Below are 18492 nucleotides of genomic sequence, written 5' to 3'. Positions count from 1 at the left end.
CCTGGTTTGGAGGTTTCAAGGACTAGCTGCGAAGGTTTGGGCAAGTTTTCTAACCTCGCCGAGCCCCAGGTTCCTCATGAACTTGGAGGTCAAGCATTCTGCCGTGGGAGTGCTAGCTCCTTCACCCCCCGTCCTTGAAATGAGACTGAGCCCTTAACTCACGATGTATTTGTGAGGCTCGAGGGAGACAATGTGTTTATAAGTGTTTGTTCAACATGAAAGCAGCAATTAGATGTGAATGACTCATTGTCCTCATTTTTGTCACCTCAAAAATGAGGTGACACCGAGGTTCCTTCAAGTCCCAAAGAGAAGAACTCACAAGGCTGGAAACACTTATAGCTCCTGCTGACTCGCCAAAGATGGTCACGCAGTGTGGGTCCCCATCAAAGAACTCGATGTTCTCCTGGACCCAGGTCAGGGCAGCCACCTGGTCCATGAAGGCCCAGTTCCCCAGTGCGTGCTTGTCCCTTGTGCTGTGGACAAGAGGCAGGGTGAGAATGCTCAGGTGGCCGCTGTCTGCTTCTCACAGCCCAGGGAGTGGGTTGCAGAGGCCGTGGGCTGGTGTCAGGGCATCGCCACCTCAGCTGGAAAGGAGCTGAGAGTCAGAGGCCTGGGGCAGCTGGGAAAACCAGGCTTAATTCTCACCCTCTGCTGGGATTTGGGTTTCTTTGAGAATCTGATGATAGCTCCACACCCCAGAAAAATGCACAGACAATCTTATATGTGCAATCCAGGGTAATCATAGGCTCCCCTGCATCCATGGATTCCAGAAAAGTCCTGCCCCTGAGAGTTGGTCTGCACCAGGAAGCAAGACCACCCTGGGCACAGGGGTTCCAATGAATGACTAAATGAATAATAATGATAATAATAGCAGCTGCTGCAGCATCGTGCACAACGCTGTCCCAAGGGCTTTACAGCTGATGCTCCTATGATCCTCCCACCCTGTGAGGTAGGTGGTGCTGGTCTTTCTCCTTTATCCCTCTGGGTCTCCTCTTCACCCTTCTCCACCTTGTTCTCAAAAGACTGACCTTTATGAACTGTGGCCAGTGGGAGACACCAGCTGGGGGCTTCAGGGTGGGATACTGAGGGACTGGGAAGTTTATTCTGCCACCCCATGCCCCACCACCCTCTGCTGGGAAGTGGTTTAGGCAGTGGCTGCATTTCTCTGCAGCCACAGCTCACATCACCCCCACGCCCATCAGTGATATCCGCAAGCATGTTCTAAGGATACTGATGGATTCATCGTTTCCTTCTCACAGACAGTAAATGGAGGCACAGAGAGGTTAAATCCCTTGCCCAGGAGCTAGAAAGTTGCAGATTTGGATCCATGCTCCTAACCATGTTCCATGCTGCTGCCCCTGCAGAATAGCCTGTTTCCCAGGATGAGTGGACAATTAACGGGGAAACAAGGGGAGAAACACAGAATCAAAGAAACGCCTAGACCAAAACATTCGTGTGGTACCCACCATGTATGAGAGTAACCCCGGGATCATAGTCTACTCCTCCTGTCCCCCAGTCCCCCACACCGCTCCTCCCCTTGGTTCCCTTTCTCCGTCCATGACCCCTGGGCTGGCCCTAACTCCGCCCTCTCTCTCCCACAGCCTCCGCATCTGGTCAGGAGCCACGTATGCCCTGCCAATTTTACCTCCATTCCATCATAGGCCCCACATTGGTCCCCATTCCTCCATTTCTGTTTATCCTGATTCATAATCTGGTCACTTATGATCTGGGTGACCTTGAGCAAGTCACTTAACTTGCTTTGCCTCAATGTTCTCATGTCTGAATGGGGTTAATAACGGTGCCTGCTTCACATGGTTGTTGTGAAGATTGACGGTGCAGGCACACAGCAAGTGCCATGTACATGTTAGCAATCCCTCCAGCCTGTTTCACCCCATGACCTGCACCTATGTTGTACAGTAGCCTCCCTACCGGACTCCCCATCTGAAGGCCAGGCGCCCCTAGCCCAGCCTGCACTCTGCTTTGAGTGACCTCCCTACTATACTGCTGTGCAGGGCACTCCTGGGTCCCTCCTTCTTTAAAAAAAAATTTTTTTTAATTAATTAATTTTTTTATTTTTGGCTGCATTGGGTCTTCATTGCTGCGCGTGGGCTTTCTCTAGTTGCAGCAAGCGGGGGCTACTCTTCGTTGTGGTGCGCAGGCTTCTCATTTCGGTGGCTTCTCTTGTTGCAGAGCACGGGCTCTAGGCATGTAGGCTTCAGTAGTTGTGGCATGTGGGCTCAGCAGTTGTGGCGCACGGGCTTAGTTGCTCCGCGGCATGTGGGATCTTCCCAGACCAGGGCTCAGACCCATCTCCCTTGCACTGGCAGGCGGATTCTTAACCACTGTGCCACCAGGGAAGTCTCTTGTCCCTCCTTCTCTATCCAATAAAAACCAGTCACCGTGCACAGCCTAGCATTCAAGGTCTTTCCCAATCAGGCCTGTCCCTACCTTTTCACATCCATCTCCTGTTATATCCTCATCTACCTGTCTACTAGAACCAGACGTTATAAGCAATTTTTGGAGACCTTTCTGTCGAAGGAATCTTAGGCAGAATCCCAATGTACAGATCTGCTAAAAGTGTAATCAGGGCACCCCTCTCAGGCCTTCTTGCCTCCACCACAGCCCCATAGCCACCTCCCCGTGCTATGTGCTCAAAGCCCAGTTTGCAAATATTGCTCCAGGCCCAGGTGCTGCTACATTTCTTTCCAACTTCCCAGCCTTTGCTCAGACAGCTCCTTTTGCCAAGTGTGCTTTCTCCCAACCCCTCCTCCCCAAACCCAACCTCATCTTTAAGGTGCAAATCAAATTCCACCTCTCTCAGGAAGCCTCGCTGGTTTCTGGCAGCTCCCACTGTTTCTACAGCTCCGTCGCCTCTCACCCTCAGACCATTACTCATGTCCTGCCTGGTAGGGCATTTGTGTCCCTGTGTTATCTCCCCCATGACACTGAGAGCCTCTCGAGGGTAGGATTCACGCTGGACTCCTTGCCACCTTCCCCGTAGTTTCTGACCGTGGCCTCTCACTACTCCTTTGGCTCACACTGCATCCTGGTCAGGGCTTAGGTTCTGCCATGTTCTAAGTAGGATAATGGAAGTGGCCAAGAGCCCCAGCTCTATTCTGTGACCTCTGGGAAGCTGCTTCACCTCTCTGTGCCTCTATTTTTCAACTGTAAAATGGGAATAACAACAGTATGTTTCTCATAGAATTATTCTGAGGATGAGCTATAATGGATGCATAGCAAGTGCACAACACCATGCCTGGCTCATAGTGAGCATCTGAAACATGTTCGATGTTACTGGGGGAAGGGAAGCCATGCAATGGAGTGATTATTTTCAGGTGAGCGCCTGAGGAGCCTTGATGTGGGCCCTATGGCAGAGACTACGAACTGCTCACACACCCTGTTTCCTCACTTTCTAGGGCACACATCCCCCTTGCAGTTGGGTGTGGTTATTGTAACTGAGTTCTACCAGTTGTATGTGAACACAGTGATAATCGCCACCTCCAGGCTGACCCAGAAAGACCACTTTCTTCATGCTCTTTCTTCATCTGCTGTCCAAGTACAGCAGATCCAAGAGGATCTGGGGCCCTTGAGGAGGGCAGAGCCACAATATGGAAGGAGCCTGGGTCCCTGATTGACCACACAGAAGAACATCTGTCAGTCAGAAACATTTGATTGGATTCTAGTTGAATGAGAAGGAGATTTTTATTGTTTTAAGCCACTAAGACTTGGGGGTTTACATGTTATAGCCGCTAAAATTACCTAACTAATTGGGGCCAGATTTGTTCAATGTCACTAAAGGCTCATTTCTCCTTAGGTTGCTGGGCACTGAACCCCCTGTGGTTGCTGTCCAGCTGCCCCTTAGGGATCAGGGGTGTCAATCACTTGGGGAGACTCACTTGAAGAAGCCGAATATTCCTAGCCAGTACTGGATAGTCACAACAAGCACGTCCTCATAGGAAGCCAGGGCAGACCCATGGAAGATGGATGCTGAGCCAGTCTCGAAGTCACCCCCAGGGAGCCACACCATGACCTAAGGAGGGGAGAGGAACTCTCCAGTCAGCCCACCAGGCACCCATATCCCCTCCGCATGCATGTTGGGACATTCTTTCTTTAGGGAAATATGAATGTCTCACTTTCCTTTCCAAACAGCATCAGAGGTTTTTGTCTTTTGAAGAAGGCCCAGGATTAAGCATGTGGCTTCTGGCATATGAGTGCCTGGGTTTGATTCCCAGCTCTGCCACTGACTAGCTGTGTGACTTTGAGCAGCTTCCACAACCTCTCTGAGGTTTGTTTTTCTCATCTGTAAGATGTGAAGAATGAAAGTATCTCGTTTATGAGGTTATCATTAGGTTTAAATAAAATTCTTCATCCGAAGTCTATAGAACAATGTTGTATATTTCAAGTGCTCAGAAAATGTTAACTAAATGTCTTTGAACTTGTGACCCACAGGAGGATGGAAATCACTGTAAGCCATATATGAGAGGAAAAGCTGCTTTTCTAAGACTTTTCCCTACTTACAGAGAAAAGAGAAGAGAGGAGGGAAAAAAGGGAAGAGAAGTACGGAAGCTTTACTATACTGATTAGAAAAACTGGGACCAGGAAACATCAAACATTCAAATGGTATTACCACAATTTATATACTTAATAATAAATCCCTCCCCATCTCTTTTTTAAGGTCATATTAGTGACTACAACTCTTGGGGCAAGAAAAGAGAAGAAAGCCACAGAGGAAAAAGGAGAACTGGACAAAGCATTGGCTTTGACACCCGGATCTGCCACTTACTGTGTGTATAACATGAACCAAGTCACTTATGCCCTCCCTGTGCCTCAGCTTCTTCAGCTGTAGAATAGGTCCAATAATCCTCACCCACTGGGTTATTGTGGGGGTTAGATGAGATAATGAACTGTGCCTGGCACATAGTCAGCCCTCAATAGGTGTTGCTGTTACGATACAACAGAGCGAGTCTCCATTGCAGTGGCAAGGGGAGAGAGGGTGATAGAGGTTGTGGTTCAAAATTAGATGGTAGAATTACCTTCTCCACTCACTTGTACAGTGATCTTTCACATTCTTAAGTGAAACATTTCACATTATTACCTGACTGTCTTCATTGAAAACAGAAAATTTGAAAAAGGCATTTTTCCTCTTTAAAACAGGATTTCCCAAACTGAAAAATCAGAGTCCTCTGAAGCAGAGTCTTTTCTAAATGCTTACAGACCATTAAATACCCAACAGAGGGGAAAAACAAAACAAAATAAAAATCAAAGATCAAGTCACTGCCAATAAGGAAGCAATCAGAAAAGGAGATAAAGTGAATCTGTCATTAGAATGATTTTTTAAGAAAGTTATTGACATGTCAAGTGATTGCATTTCCCTTTTACCCAGTGGGGGCCTAGATCTGATTCCAGACATCCTGCCACTCCGCCTGGGTCCCAGGCCCAGAACCTGCCAACTGGAGCCCTCAGCAAGGCAGGCCTCCTTACGGGGAGCTTGGAGCCAGTGTCCGCATGGGGCGGTGCATAGATGTTAAGGTACAGGCAGTCTTCCGACACGCTGAGTTTGGGATAATGCACCTTGAGAATGTGTTGATCTGAGAACAGCCACTCTGAGTTCTGGAGGCACCTTGAAAAAGGGAAGGAGAAACCTTCAGAGTTGCTGTCAGCAAACTTGCCTGGGAGGGACCAGTTCTTATGACAGCAGGGAGGCCTAATGGTCTCCAGTGCCTGAGCAGAAGAGGCATACAGCACTCTTGGTACAAAGTCTAATAATACCCCAACCCCTATGGTGGCCCAAACAAACAAGCTATAATTCTCTTTGATCTGGTTCCTGGGTAAGAAAGCACATTATGCAGAATAATTATACCATTAACCCCCAGCACCCACCCATGCCTACCCCCATCACCATAATCCAGACACACACATAAAGACTCAAGGTGGCTCAACAATTCCCCAAGCTGTAAAAGGTAGGACACTGGGTTGCGTATCAAGGGTTTTACTCTGGCGGCTCCCCCATCTGCCCCTACAGGAACAAAAGGACATTTCCAGGCCTTCTACCAGGAACCAACTGAGATAGACAAGCAGGGATATTCCTGCATTCAGGCCTTCACTTAAGCTGGTACCTCTGCCTGGACTGCTCTCTCCCCAGATCTTCTTGCTCATGTTCTTCCCTTTCTTCCAGATTCTGTCAAAACGCTACCTCCTCCAAGAAGCCTTCTGAAATTTCTCCAGTTAGACCCTATATTTTAATTGTTGGTTCTCAGTGGATATCAGTTGAATGAATGAATGAATGAATGAACAAGCAGATGAGATTCAGCTTATTGTCCTTGGTCTCTGGACCACATGGGGTCTTCTGTGGCTTAGTGAGTTTTCTGGCACCAGGGTACTCCCTCTGCCTGGGACCCCAATGCCAAGAACTAACATGGCCCAACCTGAGGGCTTCACAGAATCTGAGAGTCAAAAGATTCTTGGTGATTTCCAAGTCTCACCTCCCATCCAATGCACGAGACACCTCCAAAATTTACCTGTGAACTTCTTGCCCATCTAAGCTTGAAAATTTGCAGTGTCTGGGAGTTCCTGCTCTCCCAGCTACCCTGGGGCACGGAGACACACTCATGTATCCATTCCACTCTAAAGCTCTTACCTAGTCTGAGTGTGGAGACTAAGCCTGGGGAGAGGTCACATGGAAACGCTTCAACAACCCCTTCTAACCAAAAGACTCAGTAAGCCCGTCACAGTGGTTCCCAAACCTGACTGGTCCTCAGACTTCCTAGAGAGTTTCTTTACAATCCAGTTATCCAGGCCCAGCTTTGGGGATTCAGATTCAGGAAGTCTGGAAGGGAGCCCAGGGAATCTGCTTGTTCTAAACCAGACGGGGAGCCATGCCATCACAGAAGCCTCACCCACATCTGACCCTCCACATCCTCCCACTGGGCTGCATGATCTTTATCATGTGCTCTGCCCCTATGCCCAGGTCACAGGCCACCCATAGGACCGAGCCAGCTCTTACAATTTAGGGTAGGACGTAGCGTTTTGGAAATCATTCCAGAGCAATGCAGGCTCTGGTTTTGCAAATCGCAGGAGTCCTACAGGGGGTGCAGCATAAGGGATTCCAAGGAACACGTTCACAGGCATGTCGTTTCCCAGCACAGTAGCTTGCTTCCCCCGGGACCATTCCAGCCTGGTGTTCCTCACTGGTGCATCTGCAGCTGGCCCTAGGGAAACACACAGGGAGGAATCAAGAGCTGGCAGGGAAGAGGCTGGGAATAAGCCAGACTCAGAGCTCCCCATAGTGGGACGCTCTTTCTCAACCCAGAGGCTGCGCAAGTATCTGGATTCCTTCTCAATGAACCCATGTCTACTGCTCCTTCGACATTCCCTTAGAAGTCATCTGCATCAGAGTACCCACTTAATTTCTCCTAGGAGCACAGCACCAAGCCACACCATCTTCCAAAATTTAATTCAGGAATCCATCTCCCTTCTGCTGCACACAAACTTTCCCTTACTATGGAACTGATACACACCAGCCTTTAGAGATCCTAGGACCCCACAAAAATCTTCTGGCTCAAAGTTTCCCACATTTCAGTCATTTTTATACCCACCAGCACAATTGCTGGCATGTCTGTGTATCACCCATGTGACTACTGGCTTTTATCTTTTCTTAAAATTAAATTGAAATAAACTTTTAAAAGTTTACTTAGAGGAATTCTAAACAGTAACGTCTATGGAATTGTGGTTTTGATGACTTAGGTATATGCTTTTGAGTACACATGAAAATACATATACAGCAACGAAAATAAAAAATTCTCTTGCAGATGCCACCTGAAATCAGCTCATCCACCTCCAGGGGTATGAGGATAATTCTTACGGAGAATGGCAATGCAAGCTTCTCAGTTTCTACATCGAATATGGAGCCTTGAAAAGTTAGCTGCTCAACTATTTACTTAGCAGGACCCAGATTTCTTGGCATTATCTATTCTAATGTCATTTCAATAGTGACAGTCCTCCCTGGGCAGTTGGCATTACAGAAGCACAGGCTCCATCCCACGCCCCTCTCCAGTGCCTAGGACAGAGGGCTCTCCAAGCTCCCAAAGGTGCGAACAACCCAAGGACAAGACAGGGTCTTCTGTGCTCTACCCACACCTGAGAAGACCCTGGCCTAGGGCTCTCAGTAATACCAGGACATTGGTCAGGTGCCCTGAGGTTACTACACAGCCCTCCATGGGCCCCTAGAGACTCCTGAGAAGTAAATTCATTTCCACCAGGGAAAATCCTCCAAGGTAGGGAAATCCCCTATCCCATCTTCTGAGGAGCCCTCCTCTCCCACTGGGTGTCTCACCCTCAGTGGCAGCTGCAAGGACCCAAACAGCCCAGAACAGGGTCTGGCCTGGGTGCACCCACTCCCCACTCATCTGGTTGGCCCGCCTGAACTCCCTGGACATCCGCGGCCACGGCTGGCCTCAGGGATCTTCGGTCAGGGACAAGAAAGGGCTTCCGGTTAGGAGACAAGTGTTGAGCAGGCAGACACAGGACACAGGCTCGGTGAACAATAATAGCATCAGACTAAGATTTTTGGAGGAATTGGCCAAGCAAGACTTTCCTGTTCTGATTTACACAAGAAGCTGATGATTAACTCTTGAGCGGGGGAAAGATAATTTGATAGGCTTTTGGCTCACAGGATGGTAGAAGCAGAAAGTACATTTGAGTTCAGGTAAGCCAGAGACATCAACTCAGATGTCTACAGAGGCCAGGAAGGCAGCAAACAAGCAGTGAATGAAGCTGGCCAGGAGAGACAATAGGGAATCATGGGGACTGTGGAAAACTAGACAGCACATGCTCTGTTTAAAGGGGCAATGACTTCTCAACTCCAGTAAACATTTGCCTTGTGACAATGTAGGTGGGGCAAACCAGAAGTCTATGATATCTTTCAATTCTTAAATGTGGTCTCAATTAACAAAAAATCACCATGTGAGCCCAACACAGAATTTCTACTGGCTTGAGTTGTGTCGCGGATGAAGACTCTGCAATTCTGATCTAGACCCAGGCCCCCCACGGTAAATATAAGGAGACAAGCCTAGGGAGCAAAGTTATTAATATAAGCAGTTCTGTTGGGGCCTGTCCTCAGCATTCCAGGATCTCATTGCAGTACTGGTGGGTCATGGAAGATCCGCCTCAGGACCCAGGAGCATTACCATCCTGCCCCTCGCAGGCTCCATGCCTCACTTAGGGTTAAGGGCCCAGGATAGAGCTTCCCAAATACTTGGGGCTGGGCAGATGGAGTCAGAATTATCAGGGGCACTTGTTGAAAAGTGCGTTCTTTGGCCCCACCCCTTGGAGATGTGGGGAAGGAATTTAACAACAGCAACAGTGGATTTGGGAAGCATCAGTCTAATGCATGGGAGGTTTCCCAGAATAGTCACCTCCTAAAAGAGGCAGAGGAGTGACAAGCAGGGCACAGAACTCTGCACAAGCAGGAAAGGCCTTCCTCAAGGTCAGAGCAAGGGGCTGCCTCATGCATTTTGCTCAAGTCAGGTGCTCCATAAACTTTTGCAGATTTGAAGTCCTCCAGTAAATAACACCTTTCTTCCCAACTGCAACTCCATTTCTGATATGCCACTGACAGCACTAAGAATTATGGAAAGGGGACTTCAGTGGAGTCTTATGTGAGGGTTTGATTCTTAATTCAGCAAAAAAATCACATATGGTTCAAATAAACGTTGAAAATCCCTCAAATTGCCTCTGAAATCCAGCGGACACCTGGAGAGCAGTCCCTATGCATGATGAGAACCACAGACGGGGGGTAAGGAAGAAAGGAACTGCCCATTTCAGACGTCTGGATGTTCAAACTGCCCACCTTTGAGGTGACCGTAAATCCCAGGAGGTGAATGGGGGGTGGGGTGGGAATATCTAAAATGTTTCCAGCTTGTCTGCAGGGTTTACTCATTTTGGTTTAACATTAAGCATACAAGATCCAGCAATCCCACTCCTGGGCATATATCCAGACAAGACTACAATTCAAAAAGATACATGCACCCTTATGTTCATAGCAGCACTATTCACACTAGCCAAGACATGGAAACAACCTAAATGTCCATCGACAGATGAATGTATAAAGAAGATGTGGTACATATATACAATGGAATAAATACTACTCAGCCATAAAAAAGAACAAAATAATGCCATTTGCAGCAACATGGATGCAACTAGAGATTATCATACTAGGTGAAGTAAGGGAGAAAGACAAATAACATATGATCTCACTTATATACAGAATCTAAAATATGACACAAATGAACCTATCTATGAAACAAAAACAAAATCAGGGACATAGAGAGTAGACCAGTGGTTTCCAAGGGTGGGGCGAGAGGGTAGGAGTGGGAGTTTGGGATTAGCAGATGCAAACTGGTATATATAGAATGGATAGACAACAAAGTCCTACTGTATAGCACAGGGAACTATATTCAATATTCTGTGATAAACCATAATGGAAAAGAATATGAAAAAGAATGTATATATGTATAACTGAGTCACTTTTCTATACAGAAGTAGTTAACACAACATTTTAATTCAACTTTACTTCAAGAAAAAATAAATTTTAAAAAAGAACATCCTGAAATTGCAAAATGAACTACTAAAAAAAACTATTTGCCACTAAAAAAATTGAGCATACAAATATTTTAATTCATTTAATATTTATAGACATGTTTGTTGTAACAGGTTCAAAAGAATTATAGCTGTTTAGACATCAAAGCACTTAGCTCATGTCTGGGCCGTATAGTAGCAGGTGGTCAGTAGTGTTTGCTAAGTCAGAATCTAAACCTTTCTTTTCTCTGGGCCTCAGTCTCCCATCTTATGAAAACTGAGCAGACGTGTTAGGATTATAAATTCTAGAGGCCCAAGTATGAATGAGGTTTCCATTCCTGCCTGTGATTCCAGAAGAACCCAGAGCAGGGTGGAGAGGCAGAGAAGTTTCCAAGGAGAGGAAGAAGGCTGCTGACAGGATAAGTGATTGGCTCTTAGGCACAAACTTTGCCAGCTCAGAGTGGCATCTCCCCTGGCCCTGCCAACCAGGATCTTCAATGTCCACCTTGTCTACAATCTTGAGCCTTCTTAGACTAACTCCCCACTCTGGACCTCCCTCAGTGCCACCAAAAGGATTCTCCCTGCTCTATAATTCTGTCCCTGCATCCAATCAGAAATAATATTAATTCTTTATACCACTACTCATTCAACAGTTTTGAAAGTGTCTTCACATGTACTGTCTTATTGTCACATCTCTCCCCACACATTTTGGAAGTCTTTCTTCTCCAGCTTCTCATCCTTTAAAACCCAGTTCAACTGCCACCTCTTCCAAGAAGCTGTCCTAGGTTTTCCTGAACAACTCAATGCTTTGCTTTTTCCACCCCTCCTGTTTCCTAATGAGTTGTGTACATGACTGCCTTTCTCCTTGAGAAGGTCTTTTCCATTCATGTATCCATCACAGCTTTTTCCGTGTACCCTGGTGTTTCCCCAAACTCAGCCATTGACCTCCTAACTTTACAATTTGTATCATTCCCACTACTAACTTGACTATCAATTCACTTGATATTTTTCTTTAAATTGACCTTAAAAAAATTGACCTTTCTTTAAATTGACCTTGGCCTTTAAAATTTTATTTAAATTGACCTGTGGTGAACATGGAAGTGCACAATCCCAGGGTTGGCACTGGGAGAAGCCAGCCTTGAACCCTGAACAACAGGTTCTGACATTGCCCTGGAATAAGGAAGCCCAGTGTGGGGAACAAAACGCCTGGAGTTTTTGCCAGCATTCATGGAAAGCCTTTCCTAATAACAGCATCAGTATTCAGAAAGGTTGCCTTTACATAAAACATTGGCAATTTGCATGTTACATATATTAAAAGGGATATTAAAAGGGATGGGTATGTGAGCTATATGGGAATTAATTACAGTGCCATTCATAATTTATTCCATGTGCAAAAAAGAACTAATCAGATTTCATGTGTGTTTACCCTTCTGAAGGATAACTGCTTGTGGCTTATTCTAGTTTTTGTTGACCTTCTCATTATCAAAGAAATCTTTAATATCTAATGCAATGGGATAGTACTTTAAAAAGAGTAAACCAGTACGTTTTGCATTGTCATACTGCAAAATCATTCCCATTTCCCCCGACAACCATTATGGTGAAGCAGGAGGGTGTGGTGCAGAGGGTCTCAAAATAGGACAAAGAGGATAGTCTGCCCCTCCTGCATTGTGGACCTTGGGAAGGAGAAGGAAACAGAGGTAGGGAAAGCAGAGGATGACACAAGTTGCCTTGATTCCCCCTCTTAGACTTAAGTCCCGAAGTGGGAGGTATGAAAGGTGGGAGAGTTTCAAAGCAACCTTGGATCTCCAGGAGGAGGCTGCCACCTGTGTGCCCACACCTGTGAGTCATCCTGCAGCAGCCACAGCAAAATAAAAGAGGTTAGACAGAAAAATCTCAGGTGATGCGTCCACTTCCCTCAAATCTGCTATTCCTTGGAAGGACCCCAGATACGGCCTTGAAGGGAACTCAGAGGTGACTGAGAACCTGGCTGGGAGCTGGAGGGGGAAGAGGGCAGGGGGCCTATAGAGGTGCTTCCCAGGCTTGAAAACAAAGTGGAACCACAATTTGACCTGGGTGGAGCACAGTGCTGAGTGCTGGTCAGAGCCAAAGTGGGGGACTGAGTTAGCAGGGGAGGACCCATGGACTTTGATCAAGACAAGAGGACAGACCACGAACTCACCATGTTAGAATTCATCATCCTCCCAGGAACCTGGTGCAGAGGAAAGTTGCTGTGGAGACCACCACAACAAGAGGACTTTCATAAGTGGGTCCAGGCTCCCTCTGCACTTCTACTCATATGGTCATATATGTTTCCCCTAACTCATACAGCCAGACTGCATCTTGGAGAGGAGGAGGGAGGATGGGAAGCAAATCTGAGAGGCCATGCATTTATTTGAAAAAGCTTATGTTACTTAAACAGACTGTTTAAAGTATTGAATAGGACTGAGTTTACTAGATGAAACGCAATGTAATTTTCTCCCATTAACTGGCGAGACAAAGGTGTTCTCTCTTTGTTATAAAGGGAAATTAACAAGATATATATACATATATACCTTATTAAGATAAGATAATTATACACATATATCTTATTAATATATAAGATATATAAGTATGTATCATATATATGTGTATATATAAGATATATATACATATGTCTTACTAATATATATGTATATATGTATATATGAAATATGCTACCACCAAACTGAGTCTATCTTCTCTGCAAAATCAGTATTGAAAGAGAACTGTGGAGAATATGGATTCCTAATTGCATATCTTCTATTTGTTGTTCTGTCTAGGTCACCTTTGATTATCTCAGGTGTCCCCTAATGTACAGGACCTCCACTTTGGGAGACACTAATGTGTGTCAGGAAACAATGGTACTAGCTTTCATGTATGGAATGCCTTGTAGGTGCCAGACCCAGGGCTAAATGCTTTGCAGCCATTCCCTAATTTAATGCAATGATTCCCATTTTGCAGATGAGGAAACTGAGGCTTTGCAAGGTAGGATGAATTATCAAATATCACAATGCTGAAAAGCAGCACAGCTGGGACTTGAGCCCAGATTTCCTGCCACCAAGCTGCAGGCTTTGCCATTTAGAGAGGATGAAGTAAGAAATGAGGAACAACAATAAGATCGGGAAGGTTGGCTGACTTCTGCAGTTCTTGGACTATGAAAAATCACTTAATCATCTAGGAAGCTGAGTAACCACTTGACATCACCTCCTAGGACTGTGATGTCCCCATCAGTAGCACAGACCAGTGGCCTGGATGGCCCCAGAGAGACATAGACCTTTGATGGGTTCTCTCTGTCCTCCAGATTGCTCTGTTGAAACCCTGAGGGAGAGACCAAAACGAGAGAGGACCTCAGTCTGAGGCATGGCTTAAAACATGCGCTAATCTACCCCTGCTGATAGGTAGTGGAGATCAAAGCCCACTTTCTGATTCTCACAAGGGGAGGCTGAAGGAACCCTGAAGGCATCAGAGCAACCCTGTGGCCTCAAAGTGGAGACTGGCCTACAGTTTGACAAAACAAAGGGAGGATCGTCTGGGGATGGAATCAGGTCACCAGGCAATGCCCCTCTCATCCCACATGGGCCCAGAGCTGGACCTTTAGAGTTTCCTTCTTATAATCTTCCTTCAAACTCACTTCACATTCACGTTAAACCCAAACACTGCCATTCCAGATAGATGCCTCATTACACCCCATCCTTATAACCCCATAACTACACCCATCACTGCATCCCCATCACTGTACACCATGACTGCATACAGTCTTGTTAATTACATTTTCCTCTCCTGGATGTTTTGCCTTGACTTCACCTGATGAAATCCTACTTCTCTTTTAAGATCTCACGGAAATACCATCTCCTCCATATAGACCTCTTTATTCTCAAATGTGAGATTCATTTTTCCCTTTCCTCCTATATATTTTGTTGATGTTTCTATTATATTATTTATAATACTCTGTCCTTGTTCTATAGCTGGTTTAGCCACAAATAATGATGATGATGACGACGACGACGACGACGACATTACTCGCACTTGGTCACATAACCTCAGCCCACTTCTGATTTAAGTCATAGCTGCAGTGGACAGTTCTGTGCAGGCTCAGCCTCATCTTGCATGGACAGCATGCCACTTGAAGCATGGGTGGGCCACGTGACTTTCTATTCTCTGCTCCAGGACTTTCTCCCCTTTGTCTTTGTTCAAGTGAGACTGGAATTACAGGACGGTTAAAGCCCCCAGGAGTAACCCTGTGCTCCAGCATCTGGAGACATTCTGTACACTGCTCAGGTGGCAGGAAGTCCTAGAGAAATTGGTCTCTCCTTGCTCACGGCAGCAGTCTCAGTAATACACACTGATCTTGTGGTTTCCTCACCTCTCTGCCTCAGGCTCTACTCTCAGGGAACCAAACTAAGTCAATTAGTACTAGGAGGAGACCTAGGAAGGAGACCCTCAGTGGGATTCTGTAACTGGATCGATCACCAGTCAGACGGCATCATGTCACTAAGACTCTCTCCAGCTGGAGGGGCAGCACTAAGGTATGGATTAACTCTAAGGTATAGAGGCAATGGTAATTATAAGGATTGTGGTTTGGGCTAGCTTTTAAGTTCCTTGGAAACCTAAAAGAAAATGACAGACTCAGCTATTAACACAGAGTATGCCATGAAAATTGGAAGGCCTTCTGTCAGTTCTGAAAGATACCTTACCTCCTGGAACCATAGTTAGATCATTCTGAAAGTTAGACCCAAAATTCAACCATAAGAGTGAGAGAGCTACAAAGGAGGTTGAATGTGCAGCCGTGAAAGATCCACTATGTTAAAGTCAGGTCCCAGATAAGAAATGATTAAGATGCCGAGACATGGGTTGGAGATGTTTGGATGTATACATTTCAGAAATGACCATCCAGATTCTCTTAAACTCTCCAGACTAGCAGGAGCAGCTCTCTCCTTCTCACTAGAAGAGGGTATACATGATCTATGACATGTGTCTCCTATGAAAATGCTTTTCCTCGTCAAGATCACCCTGCTCCATGCATTTCCCCAAGCTAATAACTAGGGGCAGGTTTCAGCCTAAACAAGGAAAATAGCTCCTTCTCTGGGAGGAAATGGCCTTCTCACTGAATTAACTGCATGACATGGCTAATATGTCCTGGTAGGAACTGAAAAAACATTTGTGGGAGTGACTCTTGTGGGTGGTGGACCTGAGGCATGGGGCAGAACATAAGACTGTGTGGGAGAGAATTGATTAATACAAAAGCACATTCTCATGACTCAGGATGTATTGTCCGGAAAGAATGCCTCAGGCTGGTCTAACATGCTGCAGGAATGGCTCCTTGAAGCTTGGACATGATGACAGCCTATAGTAAATGAGATGGGAATGCTAGACTTGCCATGGCAGAGTCCTGATGAAGAGATCAGAAAGCTAGGGACTGTGGGTCAATTAGAATACCTTTATTTCCTAAAATGAGGGAACCCACCACCTGATGATGTTTACCAAGAGCACCCAGGAGCTATCTTCACAAGGGCAACAAGGAATGCACTAGTGTAAAGGTCACCAGCATCTTTGAGAAGCCTGATGGTGACAGTCCTTGTTAGGTCAGTGTTGACCGTAATCAATTCTACCATGAAAATAGGCTTTATCCAGATTCAGTGTGAATGAATCTGAAATAACAGAGGCCAGCTAGTGCTACTTAACCACTACAGATAAGGAAGAAATAATTACTTTAATGGGCAGCAAAGACAGAGCGGCAACCAGGGTGCCTTATCCCATAGAGATTTATGACAGTGGATAACAGACAATGGTATTCCTAGAAGTAAGATAGATGGGCAGCCAATTTGAACATTATTTAACTTGTAAAACCAGAAAAAGTCAAGAGCTGGTGAGCAGACGTTTTATGTCAGCCATAACAATGAAAAATCATAATACCTTACCAGATCTTTCCAGATCTAAACCATTTTTCAAAACCTATTGAGCCCACTGAATAAAGGATGTGGGTCCTCTTAAGGAAGAACTATGCAATGCTACTACCAATAAGCAATTCCCCAATCCTTCCCTAAAGAAATTTGTAGCCAGGATCTAGCTCATAATGGGAAGTTTTAGATTCGGTCACTCGGTGCCCATGGGCTAGCATTTCTTCTCTACCAGGACCAGTAACATACCAGGAGATGCTTCTCGAAGGGCATATAATTCTCTGCTGCAGTTGGCCTGGCCTTACTCCAGAATTCCAGGGACCTGTATCATGATTCTCCCACCGGAGCTTGACATAGACTCTATAGAGTGCATCTTTTCCTGTCTCTGACATCTCCAACATCATAGGGCTTGGCAGATCCTATCACTCAAACAGCAGGCAGCTTTTCATGTCGCCTGGTATTTGCAGTGAAGCCACATGCCTCAGTATAAAATGTCATACCTACAGAACCCAAGGAGGCCTAGCTTCCTTCTTTTTGTTAGGAATTTCAATTTGAATAAATTTGTCTTTTACTTTTGAGAGAAGACCCTCATATGCTCCTAATCACTGGATTCCTAAAACCTTCAGTGAAGTGTCCACTCCCTGAATTTCCACAGGATTTATCTCCTACCCTCTGGAGCACAAGGCCTACAGAATGCTAGCCACCCCTTGCTTATCCTGTCCAATCAGCATGAAGTTGTAAATTTAATGGGCGAGTATGATGTTCTGTGGGATACCTGGCAGTCTAGATGTCTTTGGACTATATTATGACAGACAGTGGAGACTTAGCCTTATAAGTGAATATTAGTCATCCTATGAAAATGTGAACTTTTTCTGATCTTCTTTCTAAATTGGAATGGAAAAGACTGCATTTTCTAAATCAATGGCTACATACCTTGTAGCTGAGGCTTTATTAGTCTGCTCAAGCAAGGACACCACATTTAGCACAGCAGCTATGATCAGGGTTACTGCTTGGTTTACTCTACTGTAGTCTTCAGTCATTCTCCAGGTCCCATTCAGTTTCTACATATGCTAGACAGTTGAATTAAATGGATATATGAGAGGAACTACCACCCCTGTATCTTTTAGGCCCTTAATGGTGGCACTAATCTATGCCATATCCTTCCTGCAGGATACAATATTGTTTTTTATTTCCTATTTTGGCCATGGAGTGGGGGCCTCCTGGATTCTTGCAGGTCAGAGGTTTCCATTTGGCCTTCCCTCCTTCCCTTTGTGATAACTCTAACTCCATAAACCAGGAACCCAATATGGGGGATTACTCCAATTGCCAAGTATATAAATCCCAATTTATGTACTTGGGCACTTGGAGAAATGACTACTGAGTGGGGTCCATTGACCCAGTGGGCCCACTATGAGCTGGAATTTAGCTGGAACTCCATTTATTACCTGTCCCTCTATAGGCCCCCACTCTGATAAGGGCATCATGATGACACTTTGGGTCTCCATATATTAATGTCAGTTCAAACTCTGTGTCCAATAATCTTGGAAATGTTTGCTGACATAGTCACCCAAGTAAATAGCCATAAGTCCTTTTGGAGAAGAACTAGGAAATTATCACAGTATATACTTGCCATAATTTTGCAGAGCCCTTTTTCCTAGGGACTCAGTCACCTTTTCATTCAATGAATGACTTCCAGATCTTAATATTGCCTCAGATCTACCTCTCCTACCAGGGTATGGACTGCATGAGGGCAGGGACACATCAGATTTACCTTTTACCATCAATGACCAGCTTAGAGCCTGACAGAGCAAGTCTTTAATAAATGTTAAGTTTAAAGTTATGAATGTGCTTTTCTATCCAATTTGATAGTTAAAGGGGAGTTTTACTCAAATGTGTCCTGAAATAATCCAAACCCAGAAGAAATATTTGAAGTGATATTCGTTGAAAAACTGATGAAAAACATCAACCCACATATCTAAGAATCCCAACGTATCCAAAACAG

General features: G+C 45.5%; 1 protein-coding gene across 1 annotated transcript in view; it reads right to left on the bottom strand.

Moving 5' to 3' along the window:
* CES5A (carboxylesterase 5A) overlaps positions 1 to 18492 on the bottom strand; it is a 291437-nt gene that overhangs the window by 34207 nt on the left and 238738 nt on the right. The window contains exons 5-9 of the mRNA XM_082437045.1: positions 8333 to 13911; positions 7004 to 7208; positions 5482 to 5620; positions 3897 to 4030; positions 320 to 473 (exon numbers count right to left, since the gene is read on the bottom strand). Coding sequence (XP_082293171.1) covers positions 320 to 473; positions 3897 to 4030; positions 5482 to 5620; positions 7004 to 7208; positions 8333 to 8435 — 735 coding nt within the window. The 5' untranslated portion in view covers positions 8436 to 13911. The remainder of the gene's footprint in view (positions 1 to 319; positions 474 to 3896; positions 4031 to 5481; positions 5621 to 7003; positions 7209 to 8332; positions 13912 to 18492) is intronic.

Source organism: Balaenoptera physalus, assembly GCF_965194825.1.
Source record: "Balaenoptera physalus genome assembly, chromosome: 19".
In the NCBI taxonomy this organism is placed as follows: Eukaryota; Metazoa; Chordata; class Mammalia; order Artiodactyla; family Balaenopteridae; genus Balaenoptera; species Balaenoptera physalus.
The sequence above is the reverse complement of the archived record's forward strand: the minus strand, read 5'-3'. Positions and strand labels throughout refer to the sequence as shown.